The following is a 19,259-nucleotide window of genomic DNA, read 5'->3' on the forward strand; positions in this document are numbered from 1 at the left end:
GTAACGGTGTGTTCGATTTTTCGTGCACCTAAAAGTAGACTACGGTTTTATGCTACTCGCTTTTGGTGGCTTGTTGTTAGAAGTATAGGGTGTGTAGTGGAATGTGTATGCATTTGTGTGCGCTTTATTAAGTTAGAAGTTGTTTTGACTCCAATTGGCTATTTGTGTTTCACCAATTTTGTGGTGAGCGACAAACGGAAATTAACATTTTCATGAAAAATAGCGGGATTACAGACAGAATGAAATAATAATAATACAAAAATACTGGTATATATAGAGGGCTTATTGATATTTGTGCGGCTATTCAATGAATTTGATTTAGAAATACGTGAAAATAACAGTTCTTTTTACCACAATTTGTTAATATAAAAAATTAATAATTTATACCAATATTTTAGTGTTAATTTTTTTTATGTCTGTATATCTTCTATTGCATACTTTTTGCTTTGCCATGCCTAACTAAAACTTCTCAAATGCTTTTCAACTTTCACTAAGCTTTCAATGTGCTTTTAAACTTAGTCACCAGATTTGCTACTAAAGCTATAACTCTGTATTAACGAAAAATATTTTTATTCTCCTCTCCCCACAGATCCACCAAATCGGAGAAAATGTACCCTTCGATGTTGAGTCGAGGGCCCGATGTCGAAATCGAACCCTACTACTGCCTACCAGTGGGCACATTAGCCGCACAAAATGGTACGTTGGCCGCGCAAATGGCCGCTGCTGCAGCGGCAGCAATGTCACAGGTGACTGGACAGCCAACGGCGAGTGCTGGCGGCGCACCCGTGGCCTGGAGTCAACCGACTTCACCCACACCAATTAGTCGCGGCTTTGGTGGTACGCTCTCACCGACACATCCAGCCGGCATGTCTGGCATGGTTGGTCTGGTCGGCGCGGGACCGGGTAGTGGCAACACGAATGTGTCCGCTCATCGTCTCACATATCCCAAGAAGAATGATGAAGGTGAGTGTTGGTGTGCTTATGGCGAATTTAATGTTCGATTGTGTTTATTGGTGTATATTATATTTATTTATATACATTTGTTGTTTTATTTACTTCCAGTACATGGCAGCGCCGCATCATTGCTCTCCGGTGGCAGTTCGTTATACGGTTCAGCTGAGGAGCGGCAAGCCAACGAGATACGGCGCTTGAAGCGTGAACTATTGGATGCGCGTGAACAGGTGCTCAGCTTGAGCAGTCAACTGTCAACAAATGTGAGTAGATGGACTTTATTATTATATATAATTTATAATTACAGATCAGAAATATGTTTTTGATTCCATGTTGATTTGAAAATGCATTAACTTAAACTATACTATATTAGGGTATATATAGTTTCCCCAATTTTTTGCATCTCCAATTTAAATTGTTCTTTGCAATGCAAACCCGAGAAAAGAGGAAAAGAGTAGAGAGGTAGAAATAATCGAAGAAGTTATAAAGTTAATTAAATTTTCACTCGCATACTTCATCTGTATGAAAAACGTTGCATACATTTAGGCTTTATATGAAGATCATATATTACACTAAGGTGAAAACGTGTTGAAGCTGCTTGAAAGTGTAGTTAGACGTCTTTTAATTTTCTTTAACAAATAAGGCCGTAAAATACCTGTCTTATCACCTTTTTTATCACTAACAATGCCTGCAAATAAAAGTTCTCAGACTTGTTTAAGCTTTTTTAAGCTTCATACACACCTTTCAACGCGACAATCAGCGCTTTGCATTACATTAAGGGCGTAAGACATATTTTTTATGCGATTTTTCACATCAACGCCGTCTACACGCTGTCTGTCAATGCCTACTTAAGATAACCAACTCGGAATGGAAAAAGTTTGCCGCCAACAGAGATTGTCAACAAAAAGTCACAGACGCGCAGACTACGCGGAAATAACGGCCACTTTTTCATACAAAAACCGCTGCTCACATACATTTATGCATATATTTGCATGTACATATGTGTGTGTGTGTGTGTGCAATGTCCTTGTGCTAGCTTTTTTTCTGACAAGCTGCCAAAATGTGTCTGGCAAATGCGCCAAAGTACGCGCATAAAAATCAGGAAGCACGAAATGGCAGTCAGAAAATAAGAGGCACATCTTAAGCATGAGGCGACAGCGTTACGTTGACAAGTGGACGCCATTTGTGGCAAGTATTTTTTTGAGTAAAAAAAAAAATTGTATATATTAATGACATATATATATCTTCACTATCTTCAGTGAGTGTTAAATTTAAATTTTGTATGATAATTTTAATACTTACTTGTATTCAATATGAGTTTATACATCTTATACTGTCTTTTACTTGTATTTAAAGACTTTTGTGTGCCTCAAGTCATATCTTTATGTTAACTTCAGTATTTATTTTATCAAGCAATACATATAAACACAGTCGGAAACCGTCAGCAAAACTACATAATTTGTCAACGCGCTGTTTTTATGGCAAACATTTTCTTATAATAACCTAGCATGCTTTTAGACGTTACCTAAAATTTTAGAATTTCCTGTTTAGCAGTTCAAATTGCTATACGATTGCTTCAGACAATTTTGTCGTGAAAAATAATTTCACTTTACTTTTATTTATAATTTACTTACTCTACGCTCTTCAAGCACATTAAATCACATTCATTTGTAGCGTGTCATCGATTCCTTTGTGTCAATTAAAATCACACTCTCACTGGCATGCCATTAAAACTGCCGACCAAACTTCGTTTCGCAACAGAAGGTTAAAAAGTTTTTAATTTTTGTATATACCAGACAGTTTTTTTAATTGCAGTTTCCACATTTCTCTACTCACTCCATCCATTTCCGCACCTGCCTGTCTATTTTCATTGCCTTTTTCGCGTCTACTTTGAACTTTTAATTTTCTGGGTGACGATTTTCCGCGATTTTCACGACTGTGCTTGACAGTATGCATAAACTTCTGGCATACATACTTCAATATTAAGGCTTCTTTTTTGATTTTTGGAATTCGCTGCATACATCAGTGAAACAAAAATTGAAAAAAAAAAAATTATAAAAAAATAAAAATTTTTTTTTAATAAAAAAAAAACAAAAATTTGTCTGCTGTCGCTAAAAACTACTCGATTCCATTGCTCATACAAATTTTGCTCGTTTTTGTGCGCAATGAAGCGCAAAACTCCATTCAAATGTAGTGGAGTGTAAATTAAAGCGAAGCTGCAGTGCAACTCTTCGGTTGATAGCAGTGATTTTCTGTGTGTTTTTAACGCTTTTATTTGTTAATTCCATTGTGGCGGTGCAGATTGCAATTTATGCATACTTTTGTTTTATTTTGCATTAGTCGTTAAAAAGAAGATACTCAACTAGTATTTTGCTAGTTAATTGAGTTTCTAAATGTCTTGAAATAATATTTCAGTGAAGAAAAATTCATAAATATAACTTAAATTGAAGATATAAATAGCCAATGTAAAAGTGAGGCATTCATTTTTTTCTTTTAGAATTTAATATTTAAAAAATTCAAAATTTTTTTAAATTCAAATTCTGTCATAAAAGCATTTTATAGTGTTATAATTAATATTTTATTTTTCGAAAATTTTTATTAATCGTTTTGCTGTTCACACAAGCCAAGTTAAGACAATTAACTATACAACCATACTTTACAAACTTCTTATCCCTGCTAATTAACCATTGCTGGTTTCTTAATGAAAACTTTACTAGATTTAAGAAAACTTTTCTTTGCTTAAAAAGTTTCACCAAACCATTTGATTAAATAAGTTTCAATGCATTTCTGCCAGCATTATGCAAATGTGCTACGCCAGGTAGCTGTAAGCTATTTAATTAAATTAAATTGAATTTCAAGATATTTTTCAACTCTTAATATTAAACATAAAATTTTGTTATTAATGCAACAGCATCAAATAAAGTTTTCTTTCAATGAATTTTCCGCGGTAAACTTTGGTATTTTTCTGCATTTCACTTGCTTCTATCACAACTTATTGTTACTTTACAACGTGCTGCTATGTGTTTGTTGCTTACTCGACATTGAAAGTTGTCAGCGTTGCAACAAAAGTCATTCCATTTAATGTTACTTTGGAATTCTGTCAATGAAGCGCTTATCAAAAGGGTTGCGAAAGTTACTCTAAAGTTTGTGCTTGCGGATTAAAAGGACAATGAAATTACATACAAATTTAAAACTTTTATATTTTCATATCTCTCGACCTTGAAGTGGAGAACTCAAAATTAAAAGGAAATTTTGAAAGAAAGATAAATTATTAGAAATTAAAAAAATGGATATTGAAAAAATTCTAAATTTTTTATAGAAATTAAAAATTATAAAAGTAGTTGTTATCTTAAAAAATATAGAATTATTAAAAAAAGATATAAATAAAGTCTATGAAGTGTGTTCAAAACATAACGGGAATTTTCGTTTTTATAAAGAAATATTTATACATTCATCTAAGATTAAGGTTGCCAGCGCTTCTTTGAATTTATTAAACAGTTCTCAAACTCGCTCTCCAAAATTTAAAATTTTAAAATTCCCGTTATTTTTTGAACACACCTTGTATGTAAGTTGTCGCTTTTGAAATGGATCCATTCATAGCTGACCTAAACATTTTGTGAGTGAATGCTCCTAATTTTAGGTATTTTTTTGTTTAAGTTAAGTACGAAAAATACAAACAGTTAGCTTTCAATACTATTTTTGAAAGCTTTTTATTCACACCGAGCAAGAACGTTCATATCTATAAATTTGAAACCTCCCATACATTTTAGCGGTATTGTACCGTCACACTCGAAAAAATAGTAAACTATAAAAATCATATTTTTCCGAAAGGCAGCTGCACATTAAACGAGTCTGCAAGTCATAAAGTATTCCACGACGTAGCCTCTAACCAAAAACAGCTAACTGTAATCCATAACTTTTTAAGCGTTCATGCGGGTGCAATCCAATTGCCAGGCTACCAACCGCGACAGCAGCCAACAAGCCAACCAAAAACAACAACAACAACTAAAAAGTGCGTCTCTTCGTCTGTTATGTGTCTGGCCGTTGGTGACAATATTTCTTGCGTTGCCTCACCGCGCACACACTCGCCTCCTCTTATTACAATCCATACTAACTTTGACTAGTTTTTACTTTATTTGCAATGTGACTTTTGTTGCCGGCTACCTTCATGCGATAGCAATTGCTACTGCAAATATCAGCAATGCCATTGCCAAAGTAATCAGCATCACTCTCAACTAAGGCCATAACTACATTGCTGGCATTAAATAGTTGTGTGTGTGCTTGTATGTTTGTGTGGCAATACGGTGTGACGACCGCAAGCAAATATACTTTAACTATTAAATTCCATTGTTGTGGTTATTGGTGAACGCAAACACACACACACTCACATATCTAAATATGTGTGTTTTGTTGTACTTTCAAAGCATCTCTGTGACAGTTGTAATATTTGCGCTTTGATGCTGTTGTGTTGGTGTTGCTGTTGTTGTTTTGCCTTATGTTGCACGTCGCTAGCAATACTGGATTTTCTCCATTTTTAATGCATCATTGATTCGCGTGCATCCACCAGTGCCACCACATACCCACATACATGTCATACATATTTGCAATTCATATTGTTGTTGTTGTTGTTGTTTGGCTGCTGCGGCTGCAGTATTATTGGTATTTGGTTGCTGCATTTTTTACGCTTACAGTTATTTTCATACACTCACACATGTATACTCACATAGACGGCTATGCGGGCTGCCATCAACAAGCCAGCCGCCAACACTTTTATGGCATCCATGACCAAAGGTTGAGGTAAATTATTTGGCATTAGCAATGAATTGTAGCGGTGAATTGTCTTGGCAAAAAATATCACCAACACAGCTGGAACATTTCACACTCTTTAATTTCATTTCTTGGCATTTGTTTTCAATTTCTTCAACCGCTCTGCCATTTATTTACAAAAGTTTATGTTTTTTTCAAATATAATTAAATTATGCTGAAGTATTATGTAGAGAGTTAAATGTTTATTCAAGCAATATATGTCGACTGATCACTGATTCATTTAAACTATTTGTATGTTTTGAGATATCACCTGAGATCGAAAAAATCTCTTTAGTATTAGTATGCCTTGTCCAGCCGTCTTCGAATAGCAACTACATCACTTCTTCAGTTTAAGCTACAGTGGAACTTCCATAACTCGAACTTCTATAAGTCGAAGATCTCCATAACTCGAACTCTTGTATGGGCAACAGTAGTGAAATTTCATACAAATTTCCTTCCATAACTCAAACTTCTATAACTCGAAGTTCTCCATAACTCGAACTCTTGTATGGGCAATAGTAGTGAAATTTTATACAAATTTCCTTCCGTAAATCGAACTTATCGGCCCGGGCATAATACAAAATTTAAAATTTTACTGTCAAGGAACAATTTTAAAGGAGTCCTCATATTCGTATAGAGGCGAACTAAAAATATGATATCACCCTTATAGATTGCATAAATCATATAACAAAGGCATGAGATACAGACGTCAAGAAACAAACAATTGCAAAATTACAGGAAACATGTTTTAATGTATTTAAATAAAACGTTGTGCGATGTAAATAATTAAAACTTTGGGTAAATCTATATTTTCCCGATTTTTGAAAAATTTTATGTTTTAATGAAAATTCTATAACTCTAAGTCTCTCTAACTCGAAGTTTTTTTGTGGATTATAGTGATTCGAGTTAGAGAAGTTCCACTGTATGTTCTTTTGTCTAGAAAATTTCAAAGTTATCCAGTTGAATTCATTAACAAAGTTCTTCATTAAAATGGTATAACTGATTGATGTCATATCTCTTAATAATTATACCAGTTTATTATACTTATACCAGTGGTTCATTCGATCCACTAATATAAAAGATTTAGCTAGTAGCAGACAACGACTTATATTTTTACTATCTATTGTGAACTTCCAGTTGTTATTTAAGATAGAAGAGAGCTATAGATATAACGATCAGTATGAAAGGGTCCAGAAAAACAAGGAACACAAATTTGATTGCTTTTAACAAGGGATCGCTACAACTAACATAAAGCCTGATAGCCTAATTAATCCACTATTTTATAATATATGACTATTTAAATACTATATAATATCACTAGACTTAAACCACAAGTTTATATAATATTTTTTCTTTCATTTCAGGTAAGTTCCAAGTCTTTACTGTTATTACATATGTAACTAGTGTCAGGTTTGTATTAATATCAATTTATATGTATACTATATATATTTTTTCAAATTTTTGGGAATATTTTTTATGGTTTGTTTACATAAATATTTTTATTTCCAAAAATAATAAAATTAACCACAATTTTCATAAATATCATCCTTATCTAATTATGAATTAAAGACACGATTCGTCTTCGATCAACTACTATATTTCATCTCGAAAAAAATGTATAATTTGAAGTTTTTATATTCACTATTCTGCATAAAGCAATAAGAAATGACTTAACTCTATCATTTATTAAAACAAATACAATTTCGAATGCATATTTCCGGTTTATACATATCTCTCTATACCGCTCATAAATTCTTTGAAAATTTGGCTAACCCTGAAACACAATGCCACTGCGCTTTTACTACGACTTTAGAGGCCATTGCTGCACCATTGCAATTATTATTCAACAGTACCAAGCGACTTGCCAAAAATAAATAATAAATGAGCGGAGATAGAGCCATAAAACTCCAAAAAATCAAACACAAAGCAGCTACTGGACATTATAGTTGTTCTGATACAACTACATTTACTTATTTATTTATATATGTATGAGAACGCCTCGTGAGTTGGCGAAAACCCACTGTGCCTACGCAAGCAATAGCTTTGGCGTCATTGCCGCGCCAAAAAAAGAGCAGCCACCACCCTCTGACCGAGACTTGATGACGCCACTAGCCGAGCGAAAATCAAAGCAAACCGATACAGGAAATAGAAAATAGAAAACAAACTTCATATTTGTACTTGCCACAAAGGCCAGCAACGCACACATACATAAATAGACTCTGATATGTAGGTAGTAGTGTTGGCGCTCATCCTGTCTAGCTGCATGACTTGATGGTGGCTGTGCGCCTGGCAACCAAAGCCGAAGCCAAAGCATTTCACGAGATAACATAACTTTAACGCTTTTCCAATGCTCGTTGGCGTTTATGATTGTTTACAACTTTTCCGCATTATTGTTTTTGTAGTTGAAGTTTTTCGCAAAGCTGAGTAGATATTTTTATGCCACAGCACGCTGTAATTTGCAAGGATAACAAAGTAGTACATCCTTACAAGAGCCACCATCTAATACATACACATGTGTGTGTCTATGAGATTGCTTGTGATTTGTTTTTGTTATTTTTGCACAGTCGCGCCAGTGTCGCCACTTTGGCGCCAATGCTTTGATGGCCATTTATCCTGCGGCAATGATTTTCTATATGTTCGTGTGTGTGTTTTTGCATTTTCAAAGGGAGCTGCAAAACTCTAAAAGCTGTATTGTTGGAGTTGCTCACCATTATTGAGTTGTAGAAGCTGTTAGTTGTTGGCTGTTGGCACAGTGACGTTGCGGCTGCGAGTCGCCACTGTTGTCTAGTTTGGGCAGCCAGTAATTCAATTGTCAGTTGAAATGTTGGAGTTCTAAAAATCCACCTATTTCGTGTTCAGTGTCGCTTCGGACGCGTCATAAAACAGTTCGTTTGTTTGTGAAAGGAAAACCAAATATCGATATTTTGTTGTTATTAAAAATTGTTATCTAAAAATTGCGGAAAAATGGTTATAAAATGGTTATAAAATGTTTCGAGATTTACATGTAGTTTGTTTAAGTATGTAATTTGTGCAAATATATCTGATTTGATCTGATAGATGTGTTCATATAAGTTTATTAGCGCCAGAGAAGTGATTAATGAAAAGTAATACCTCAAAGCCTTTCAGTTCTTGATAGTTTTGTGTTAAAACTTTGATCAAATTCCGCAATAATATTGTTAAAAATTTTTTTAAGTGTTTAGAATCTATTCCAGTTGAAAGAAGTTGAAGAAATTGTTATTATTTAATATACAGTTGAACTTCCTTAACACGAGTCGACACAATTTGAGTTAGATACTTCTATTGACAATTCACTACTTCGACTTCTAGAGTACTTCGAGTTATAAAAGTTTGAGTTATGGAAGTTCATCTGTATATCCCACATTCCTCTTCATAATAAGTTCAACGTACTTAGGCTTTGGAGGTCCATAATTCATCATATTAGTACATATTTTCAAGCTGCTAAATTATTGTAGCCACTTAAGGTAATATTTTTTCAATAACTGAAGCTAAAAACAATTTAATAAGGTATTAGGGCGACTCCAGAAAGTGTTCAAACAACTGCAAAAAACTACTCCAAAAACAAAAGGCATACTCATCATTTACCCCAGGAACAATTGAATGATCCTTAATTAGAAAAAATAGCTCAATACCCACTTATTATGTTTCTTCATATATTTGAATACACAACCAACGCAATTTGCACAAACCAACATAGTTGCGCAACATTTTCCTAAGCAACATGATGCGAGAGCAGCAGAAAAACAATAACAACACCAAATTCTCATACTCAGCTGTTACACGCTCTCTGCACACATTTCTACAAACGCATATCAATGCATAGCTCTATGCTGTCTCGCGCTCGCGCTCAAAATCACGCTCTCGCCATAAGCAACGCTAGCAACATCAACACGATCATTTGTGGTGTTTTCTGCTGAACTTTTGTTTAGTTTGAAAAGTAACTTGTGTTGAGGGAGTACATGTGAGCGCGCACATTTTTCCCCGAATAAACAACTCGCTTCTTATTAATAATAGCGTGTGAATTGAATTATATGAAAATACGAGTGTTCGCTAAAAAACGAAAGGCGCTAAGAAAATAATACAAATTGTAAGTAACGTGACGCGCCAAAATCGATGGCGTTAACGGCTATAAGCCCATTGTTGACCTGTGCTGCGACCAATGATCGAGTGTTTGTGCAACTGATTAATAAGAGAAATGAAAATAAAATACAATAAGTGAAATTAAATGAATAAATAAAATGTCGTAAAAAAGAATTGTGATTTTTGAGAAGAGTAAAGGAAGTAGAGAAGAAAAAAACGTAAAAGTGTGTGAAACTGTTTACGAGAAGTGAGCACAAAAGATAATGCGAGAAACAAATTAATAAAACTTCAATTTATTGAAATGCGTTAAACTGTTTTGAAGTCGTTATTTTGTTTATTTGTTTTTTTTTTTCATACTGCGCGTTTTTTATAGTGTCTTCTTGCTTTCTGTTTTCATTCTTAACACACGTACGCTTTGTATGCACCTTCGTCACTTTAACGGCATATTGTTGGGCACAATTGGAGTTACTTTTTATGCCACTCACGCTAGCAACAAATCGACGAGCGAACGCTAAGTCAGGCTTAGTAGAGTCGGCCAGTCTGTTGAAGAAAAGAAAAAAAAAAAGAATTGAAAAATTACTATAAAACGTGCAAAAAGTACCAAAATAACTGACGTTCATTAAGCGCGCATAAAATCAGTTAAGAATTGAGTTATACAAAATATCTGCTTTTGTTGTTGCCTTTGTACGTGTGTGGACTTTCAAATATGAAAAAAAAACAATAAAAATTTTTATTTTCAAGCATTCAATTCGCAAAGCATTGGCGCCACTAAAATTATTACTTAAAAGGATGCGGATTTGCCATAAAATGTTATAATTGAGATATGAAAAAGCTGTTAAAAAAGAAATAAAATTCGAAAAGTTGTTTGTGCCGCAAAGCAGCATTATAAATTTGCAATACAAATTAATAGTAACAGATGGCAATGACGATAAAAATCATTTTCATAATTAATTTTGTGCAATTCGTAAATGCAATGCAAAACGCATGAAATTGCAAATGCAAACAGAAAAAAGTTGTTTTAAGAAAACATAAAAACTCCAAATTTATGGCGCATGATAAAGCTGCAGCACGCTTCAGTGGGCCAGCGAGTGCAACAAGTGCTGCTGCATTCAATTGCAAGTGGCACACACACAGCGTTGCATGCGCGATCGCAATCGCCCAAGTGGCTAATAAACAAATAAATAACAACAAATTGCTGTTTGACTAATAAGACTATTGAGTCTAAGGCGAAAAATGAAGCCAAACAAACGGATATCACAAATGATATAATTTATGATCGTCGAGCGTTGAAGTTTCATAAACAAAGTTTTGCTTTTTTGCACACCAATTTCTGCACAAAGTGTTGGCAAATAAACGCGTAGCAAACTGGTTAGGCGTGTGGCGCGCAAAAAAAAGTTGGAGCAAATCGATCAATAAAGCACTTGCTTTTGAAATTAAATTCATTTAGAACTTTTATAAGTTGCTTATGCACGTTTCTACGTCAATCGTTTAATTAGCTACTAAAATAAATTTCATATATTCACATGAGTGTGTGTGTTGAATATTGAGCACCTAAATTTTATTACTTACTTCTTGATATCTTTTTCGTTCAACCAACCTTGAATATGTTCTTATCAACATTGGCGTTATTGAATTGAAATAAAATGAAATTGATGCATATTGAAGATAAAGAATGTGCTATAAAATTTAAATAAAGTGTTAGGCGTGCTTAAAATGTTATAAAAATAAATAAAATTAATTAAGTTTTTGTTGCTTAAAAGATGTTTTTTTATGCTAATTGGAATACGAAATTATAGCAATGTATATTTTGACTTCAAGGAATCAAATTAGGTAATTTGGAAATATTTCTAAAATCATTTTAAAGCTTCCCTCCATACCAAACTGCGTATTTCTAAAAATATTTTTTGATTGAGTCTTCACTTATTCAAAAGATATGAAGTTTACAATTATTTGATAGGCGATCGTAAGTTAACGTAGTTTTAGTTACTGATATCTATTTCAGACACTCTATTCGTTTCAATTAGCTCATAATATATGCAAAAATATTCAAAGAGAGCTTTCATAGAAGCTTTCATTTTTTCTCTAGAGTTTCAACTTTCGATTATTATAATATTGTGCTAATATTTTCGTTAAATTTTGCACTACGAAATCATGACTACAATCTTAGAATCAATGAAAGCATGGTTATTTGTGTTTTTTTTTTTTTATTTTTTTAACCAAAATTGTGACATTTACTAAAAATAAATAACTTTTTAAGTACCGCATATCATATTTGTATGAATTGTTCCATTTAAATATTTTTATTAAGTCACTAAGCTCTCTAAGATTGTTCACAGAAATGCTTTGAGCTGTGTAACAACAGTATAGACACAAAAAATTCAGAAACTACAACTAGTTACTGCAATTAAAAAGCAGGTCATCTGATAAGGAAAAACTACACAAAATGTTTGCATAGACTACGACAACACAAGTCAGGCGTAGTGAGCTTCCATAAACTATAGAAACTAGAAAATACTCTAAGCACCTTACTGATGTGCGCATGATTAGAGACAAGCTCACAGACACATATACAAATGTAAATGTAACAGCCTGTCTCCGAGCGTACTGTCTATGCAAATATTTACGAGAATAATGCAGGTCTCTAAGCAACGCTAAGCCAGTCGTGTAATAATGAAAATGAAATAAAACTGAATATTCATGCTTATATAAAATTATTTATGCACATGCTTATCAACTACAGCAAGCTTGTAGTGTCAGTGTAGTGCGCAAGTTTCTAAGCATAGTGAGCTTATCGATTGCCAAGTGTTGATAAGTGTGGTGATAAGCGTACAGGGGAATTGGTAGCCGAGTACTCGTTAAATGAATGAAGTAGAATGAAGTGAAAAATAGCACAACTTGACAAAGGCAACAACAACAATAAACACATATATAAGACAAGAATTGTTATTGCATTTATAGCAAAAAATATAGTTTTTGACTAAAAAAAATAAAAAAAATAAAAAAAATCAAAAAAATCAAAAATTTGAGAGATTAAAGAATATAAATTTTACTATTGATTAATTAAAATATCAAAATAATTCTTAGAGTAATTTATGAAAATAAAAATTAATAAATAAGTCAAACATTAATTTAAAAAAAAACTCAAAATTTTTCAAGGTTAAAATATTTAATATATTTTTTTGATTATAAACAAAGCAAGGAAATGTGTTAGGTTTGAATATAGAATTGTAAAATAAAACATTTTTGTATTTTCCGTTTATACAAAATTGAAAAATAATAAAATTTCATGACAATTAAAAAAAAATGTGAAAACAAAAAATTAAAAAAAAAAAGAATTTAATAAAAAAAATTTTAAAAAATTAAAAAAAAAAATCATGAAAATTTAAAACAATAAAGTGAAATAAAGAAGTTAAAATACTAAAATTCAGAAATTAAAGAAAAAACCAATAGTGTTTACTAGTAAATAATAAATGTAATAAATAATGAAATATACATTCAAAAAAATATTACAAAAACAAAGAAACAAGGGCATTCAATTATTTTTTTACATTAAAAATGCATTTAATTTCCCAAAGAAATGTCATGAAAATTAAATATGTATGAAGAACACATAAAAAAGTGATGCAGTGGTTTCCAAAAGGTGCAGAGTTCATTGTTCAAGTTGTTAATATATAAATATATAATAAAGAAATAATAAATAAATGCAATATGTGCATAATAAAAATCGTAATAATACCTTTAAATAACAAGTAAAATATATAAAAAATATTTATTTGCATAAAAAATTGCTAAAGCTTATAAAAATTGCGACAATAGCGCATAAAAGCAACAACAAAAATATTTTCACAACAAATGCAACACTGCCTCATGCGCAGAGTCGCCAAACAAACGCAGTCGGTGAACGACATTTTGATTGCTGCGCCTCATACGCCACTGCTGCAGCATAAAAAACCAATGCAAATTTCAACAACAAAGCATACAAAAACAAAAAAAACTAGTAGATATGCAAACAGTGCAGATTTTCATGTTGCTCAATGGAGCATCAAAATAGCGCCAAAGCGAAATAAATGGCGGACATGCAGTAGCCAACAGAAAATTCAGCAAATTAACAAAAAACACAAAAAAAGAAAAAGTCAGCAACAAAAGGCCGCTGCCAAAACAACAACAACAACACATTTTGTCTCGCGAAAAATCAATGAACCGCAATGTGCATGTTGCATGTTGCACATTGTTGTTGTTGTTGTTGTAGTTGGTGTGTGTGTGTGTGTGTAAGTGTTGGTAAATTGCATTGAAAAACTGAAAACATGAACTTTTATGTAGACCATTAGCTGCGCTTTAACTCTCAGGCTGACAACTCTATGTGGTTGTTGGTGTTGTTATTCTTATCCAATGCCCCACAATTCATTACGCTTGATTGGGTATCTTTCGAAAGGAAACATAAATTTAATTTATTTGAATTAATAGCACACACATTGCATATAAATAAATACAACAAATTGCAATTATTGCAAAGCCAGACACACAAATAAATAAAATAAATAAGAATGAAGTGTTCAATGCTGACAGCAGTCAGCCAACGCGCAGCTTGATAAATGTCCACTTAATAAATGCGAGCAGCACTTAGTTGTGCCACAAATTGTTGCATACAACCAGCAACAATATTAACTGTAGTCCATATAAAAATGTGTGTAAAGAATGCGCTAACCAACCCCCCCTCGTGTGTATGAAACAAAAAAGTGTGTTCTTCTAAATTCCTCAGCCGTGTGAACTGTGCGCTACTACTCCTGCTGCGCATTGTGCAAGAGACCCACTTAATTGAAGTTGAAATCGTTGCTAATTTACGCGCACAATTGCCTTTGTCGCAAGTAGCCAGCAGTAGTAGTTGCTATTGTGGGTTGCGTGCGGCATTATGTCGACTAATTTGTGAATTTTAATATTGTTTTCTTTGTTTTGTTCCACTTTTTTTGCATTCTTCTCTGCATAGTCTTGCTAAATTGATTTATGAGGTTTTGTGCCGCACATACCACATTGTAGTAAGTGAAGCTGTGTGCATGCAAGTATGTGGCATGCAGCATGCAATGATGATGATGATGACGAAAGCAATCAGTTTGCCATATTTGACTCGTAAACTATTTTTGTGCGAATAAATTTCGACATTAGGGTGGGTCGTTTGGTGAAAGCAACAGATTTAGATATTTTATTCTACAATTCCATACAGTTTGAAGTTGATGCCACTCAGTTAACTGTTATTTAATAATCCGCTTAGATTTCGTGAGTTCATAATCAATAAATATTTCTTCAAAAGAGTCAGCAAAAATTTTTTTCTCCTTCCTATAAGTTTCTCTATCATATACATTCTTTTCTCACAGCAACCGCTCCTCACTAATGCCTCAGTGCATGAATATTTACCTATTTGCTATGCTTTTCGCAATTGTATGTACATCACGTGCCCATTTGTTGTCCAAAGCGTAGAAAGTAAAGTGTTGTAAAATGCATATTTTATTTAATAGAGTTTTTACATGCTCAAGTGTTGCTCTTTATGAGGAGAAAGTGATAAATGGGGAGTGTTTGTGGATGAATTTGCTTACATGGTTTGTTGATTATCATTTTTTAACACTTCAAGGAAATATTTATTAATAAATTTTAATACAATATGCGGTCAAATCGAGCTGAAATGAATGATTAATAGTTATAGAGATATTGTGGGATATGTCAGCATTAATTTCATAGAACGAAAGTTTTTTCAAGCTGAGTTCAAATACAGTTTTGGGTCAGTGCGAAATTCAGTCACTTAATTTAGTCAATTAGCAAGTTGTTTGCAATAATTGACTCAATTAAGAAGCTGTCTGAAACTCATATAAGCATTTCAGAGACAAAAGAAACAAAGAACCGCTTGAAATGAAAATGCGTAGCTGTTCTAAGCGTACTATTTGTCTACTACGCGATCTAGTGATAGTTTTAGATTTCTCAAAGCTAAGCTTCATCAGCCTACTGCAGTCGAAATCTGTGTTTTATTTAGAGACATATGAATCACCTTTTAGCAGTTAAACGAGGACTACGTATTGTTAGAACCATTTGTTTGATTTCCTTCATCCACATATTATTGCTATAATCCCGAAACTGTCAAAGGTATTTACTACTGAAATTCTTTCAGCACCATAAATCATGTTTTGTGACAAACTTAAACCTCCATCAGCAATTATACCTTTACAAACATCCCTCTAAACGTTCATTGAACAGTGATGGGTCCCTAAATGGTGTGCATTTTGTCAAATTAAACGATTGATTTCACGTCTTCCAAAGTCATCCATAGTAAATACACAACAAATAGTGCTATTTTTACAACAATAGCAAAAGACACACGCACTCGAGTGCGCTTGCAACATGAAACCGGAGAGGCAGCAGTCCGGAGGGAAAGGACGAAGCCAACGTTGCATTGCACTTATAGACAAACTAACCAAAAAATAACTAAAAATACACCATTTATGACAGTTGCTCGGCAGTCTCAAGCGTTTTAGGGTGTGCGTTCTACTACCATCCCGTTATGCACACGCTGGCATATCGATGTTTGGTGTTATTTAATCTGTGGCAGCAGATGTGCTAACCTTTTAACACAGCAAATACTTGGCGTTTGTATGTAGGTATGGATGTACGGATGTGCTACTCCACTTTCCCAGTCAGAGCACCGTTGTAGGCATAAAGGAAGCTTGCGGCTGGCTGAGCAACTGGCATGTTGCGACCCTCAACTGTGTTGTTGTCTGTGCAATTAAAATTTCTTTTGCTGAGTAATCTTTTGTTTATCCTATATGCATGTAGGGAATTCCTCAGGCTCAAGCTACTGTATGAGCTCACACTCTCATGACGCACAGACTTGCAGACTTACGAACAGAGCGACACTTTTCGAGGGTGCGTCTGTGCTGCCTCGAAAAGTCTACCTTCTCTATAAGCATAACTTCTAGTGTGTGTATGTAGCGTATGGTCCCTCATCGTCACTTCTGCCGGTGGCAGCTTCTGTAAACTATTGTTGTTTTTTGCTTGTCTGTGACTTTTGTTGTGACTCTTCCCACATGCTCCAACTGTCTAGTCGTCGGGCACTTGGCATTTCTGCTGTCTCAGCCATCATGAAATTCCGGAAGCACACCCAAATTTGCTGCCGCTGCCTCCGCTTCCAAGTAAATCCATGCAGAACTTAGAGATAAGCAAAGATGATATGCTTTTTTTCTGTTATTTGTTGTAGTGACACAACTGTGACTCTGCTTGGGTTTCGAAAATTGATGGGAAGGACTTGTAATAAATTTTATATTATACACTTGAGTGTGATGGGAATGCTGGGAGTCTAAGCAAATATGTGTGTTTTATAGCTTGAAATTTAGTTCTGGAGATTTATGAGTTCATTTGGTCAGATATTTTGTTGTTTTAATGTTGCTTAATAACGTCGTGTTACGCATAAGTTGCCGACGAAGCGTAAAATATTCAAATACGATTTATTCTTAAGTCAGAAAGAAGCTGTTGTTGTAGCGTAAGTAGCCTGAAGGGTAGCAATATTCATTCAAAATAAGTTGCAAGCTGTTTTTGATTACCATAAATTGCCTTGAGAAACCAATTAAACGAAAAGAGATCATAAAATTGTGAGTGCACTAATTTAATTAAGTGCGCCACCGAGCCACTTTAAGTATAATGATTGAGTAGCACACACTTTTTTTTGTTTTTTCGTTCTTGGTTTTTTTATATTTTGTTAACAAAAATTTCAAAAATTTATTTTCATTTCAATGCGAGCTTTATTACACACAGATAAATTATTTTTTTTCACTTGCTCACTGTCTCTTTTAATACCAAATAGTTGTCTGAGTGCGCTTACAAACCAGCCGAGGTGTCATCCTCTTTATCGTTTGACCTTTCGTTAAGCGGTCAAACGTGTTGACCTACAATAAGGCACGTCTTTAACCTCTATTATCGCCGCTAAAGCGCAAAGCTAAAGAGCAAAACAAAAAGCGTGTAACATAAAGCTGGCTAACAAGCGAATATCGTTATTTTTTGCACCTCGTTGCTTTGTCGTGCTTAACTCTTTCTCTAATTCGCCGTGTCAACATGGTTTTGTTGTAATACGTGGTGTGCTTGTAACCTACTGCAAGCAATGCTATGAAAAAGAAGTAAAAATCAATGAACACCCACAATGCTAATAGCATTGACCTTCAACTGGCCAAGACCTCAGCACTGAGTAACACCAAATGATTTTGAAGAAAAATCTCAATTTCACAAATAACATTTCCATGCAACACTGCGTTTGTATGCATGTTGCTGGTGCAATGGAAATTTAATGGCTTGTGATTAGCAACATCAAAAGGTTTGAAATGCAATAATATGTGTAAAGAATTAAATGATTTTGACAGCACATTTGAGCAGCTCAAGTAACAGTTATCAATTGCATTACGGGCATGTATGGTTATTTATCTATTTTCTACTAAATTACGAAAATTCAAAAAAAAAAAACAAATTTTTTTCAACAATATTTTTTACCTCAGAGCACTATCTCGTAAATTTCAAACGTCTTGCTTGAATTATTTCACTTAAATTAGTAACTATCTCTACATAAATCTTTACATATCAGTACACGAAAAGATTTTCCCTTGCGACCTACGACTTTTCTTAGACACTCATACAAAATAATTATTGCTATGCAACGAGGAAAGCGGCAAATTTCCCAGCGCATTTAATGCAACCGTTGTCAATCAATTCGTCGCACTAAATTATACTTGTGCAGATGCTTACACATGCACAAGTGGATACTTTCATATACATACATACTCTTATGTATGTATGTATATGCCTGCAACAAATTGCCTCAACAATTGTTGTGATTTTGCCTCCATACAATTTGACTGCTTAAGCATTGAAATTAAAGGGTATTTTTAACGGAGAAGCAGTGGATAAAATAAAATAAAAGAAGCTCTACATTGTAGTGTCTTCAACAGTTTTGTATACTCATTGTTTGAAGAAATGTGGCAAGCAGAATGCTAGAAAATTGCTTTTTAATGAGAATCAAAAATATCGTTGAGCATTTATGTTGCTATTGCTAGTACAGTAGCGCCGTCAACAGTTCATTATAATGCGATATAAGATCTAAGGCACACTTTTTTTAAGGCAGTAGTCAGCTTTACAGGCTTCAAAAAATCGATTTTTTTATTTTGTTTTAAATCTCTTCCAAAACTATCCAAGAATATGACTTTAAAATTACAGAGGCCAATTCGACATATTTTCGAAGCTAGAGCAGTTTTAGTGGCCGAGCGTCGAGCAGGTGCAAATGCTCAGGCAGAAACTTTAAAGCGCGTTTTCTCGAGTTTTCATTTTCACAAGTGTTAGAAAACAGTGCCGGCGATAATAAAAAAAAATATATGTCCGATCGA

The 19,259-nt window shown here is 33.8% G+C and overlaps 1 protein-coding gene across 10 annotated transcripts in view; it reads left to right on the forward strand.

Moving 5' to 3' along the window:
- The window catches only part of LOC105212050 (protein sickie), a 333,362-nt gene that overhangs the window by 255,428 nt on the left and 58,675 nt on the right, over positions 1-19,259 (forward strand). For all 10 annotated transcript variants that reach the window (XM_029040072.2, XM_029040074.2, XM_054227850.1 and 7 more), the window contains 2 exons: positions 590-963; positions 1,063-1,214. In XM_029040072.2, coding sequence (XP_028895905.2) covers positions 590-963; positions 1,063-1,214 — 526 coding nt within the window. The remainder of the gene's footprint in view (positions 1-589; positions 964-1,062; positions 1,215-19,259) is intronic.

This window comes from Zeugodacus cucurbitae, chromosome 3, assembly GCF_028554725.1.
Source record: "Zeugodacus cucurbitae isolate PBARC_wt_2022May chromosome 3, idZeuCucr1.2, whole genome shotgun sequence".
Classification (NCBI taxonomy): domain Eukaryota; kingdom Metazoa; phylum Arthropoda; class Insecta; order Diptera; family Tephritidae; genus Zeugodacus; species Zeugodacus cucurbitae.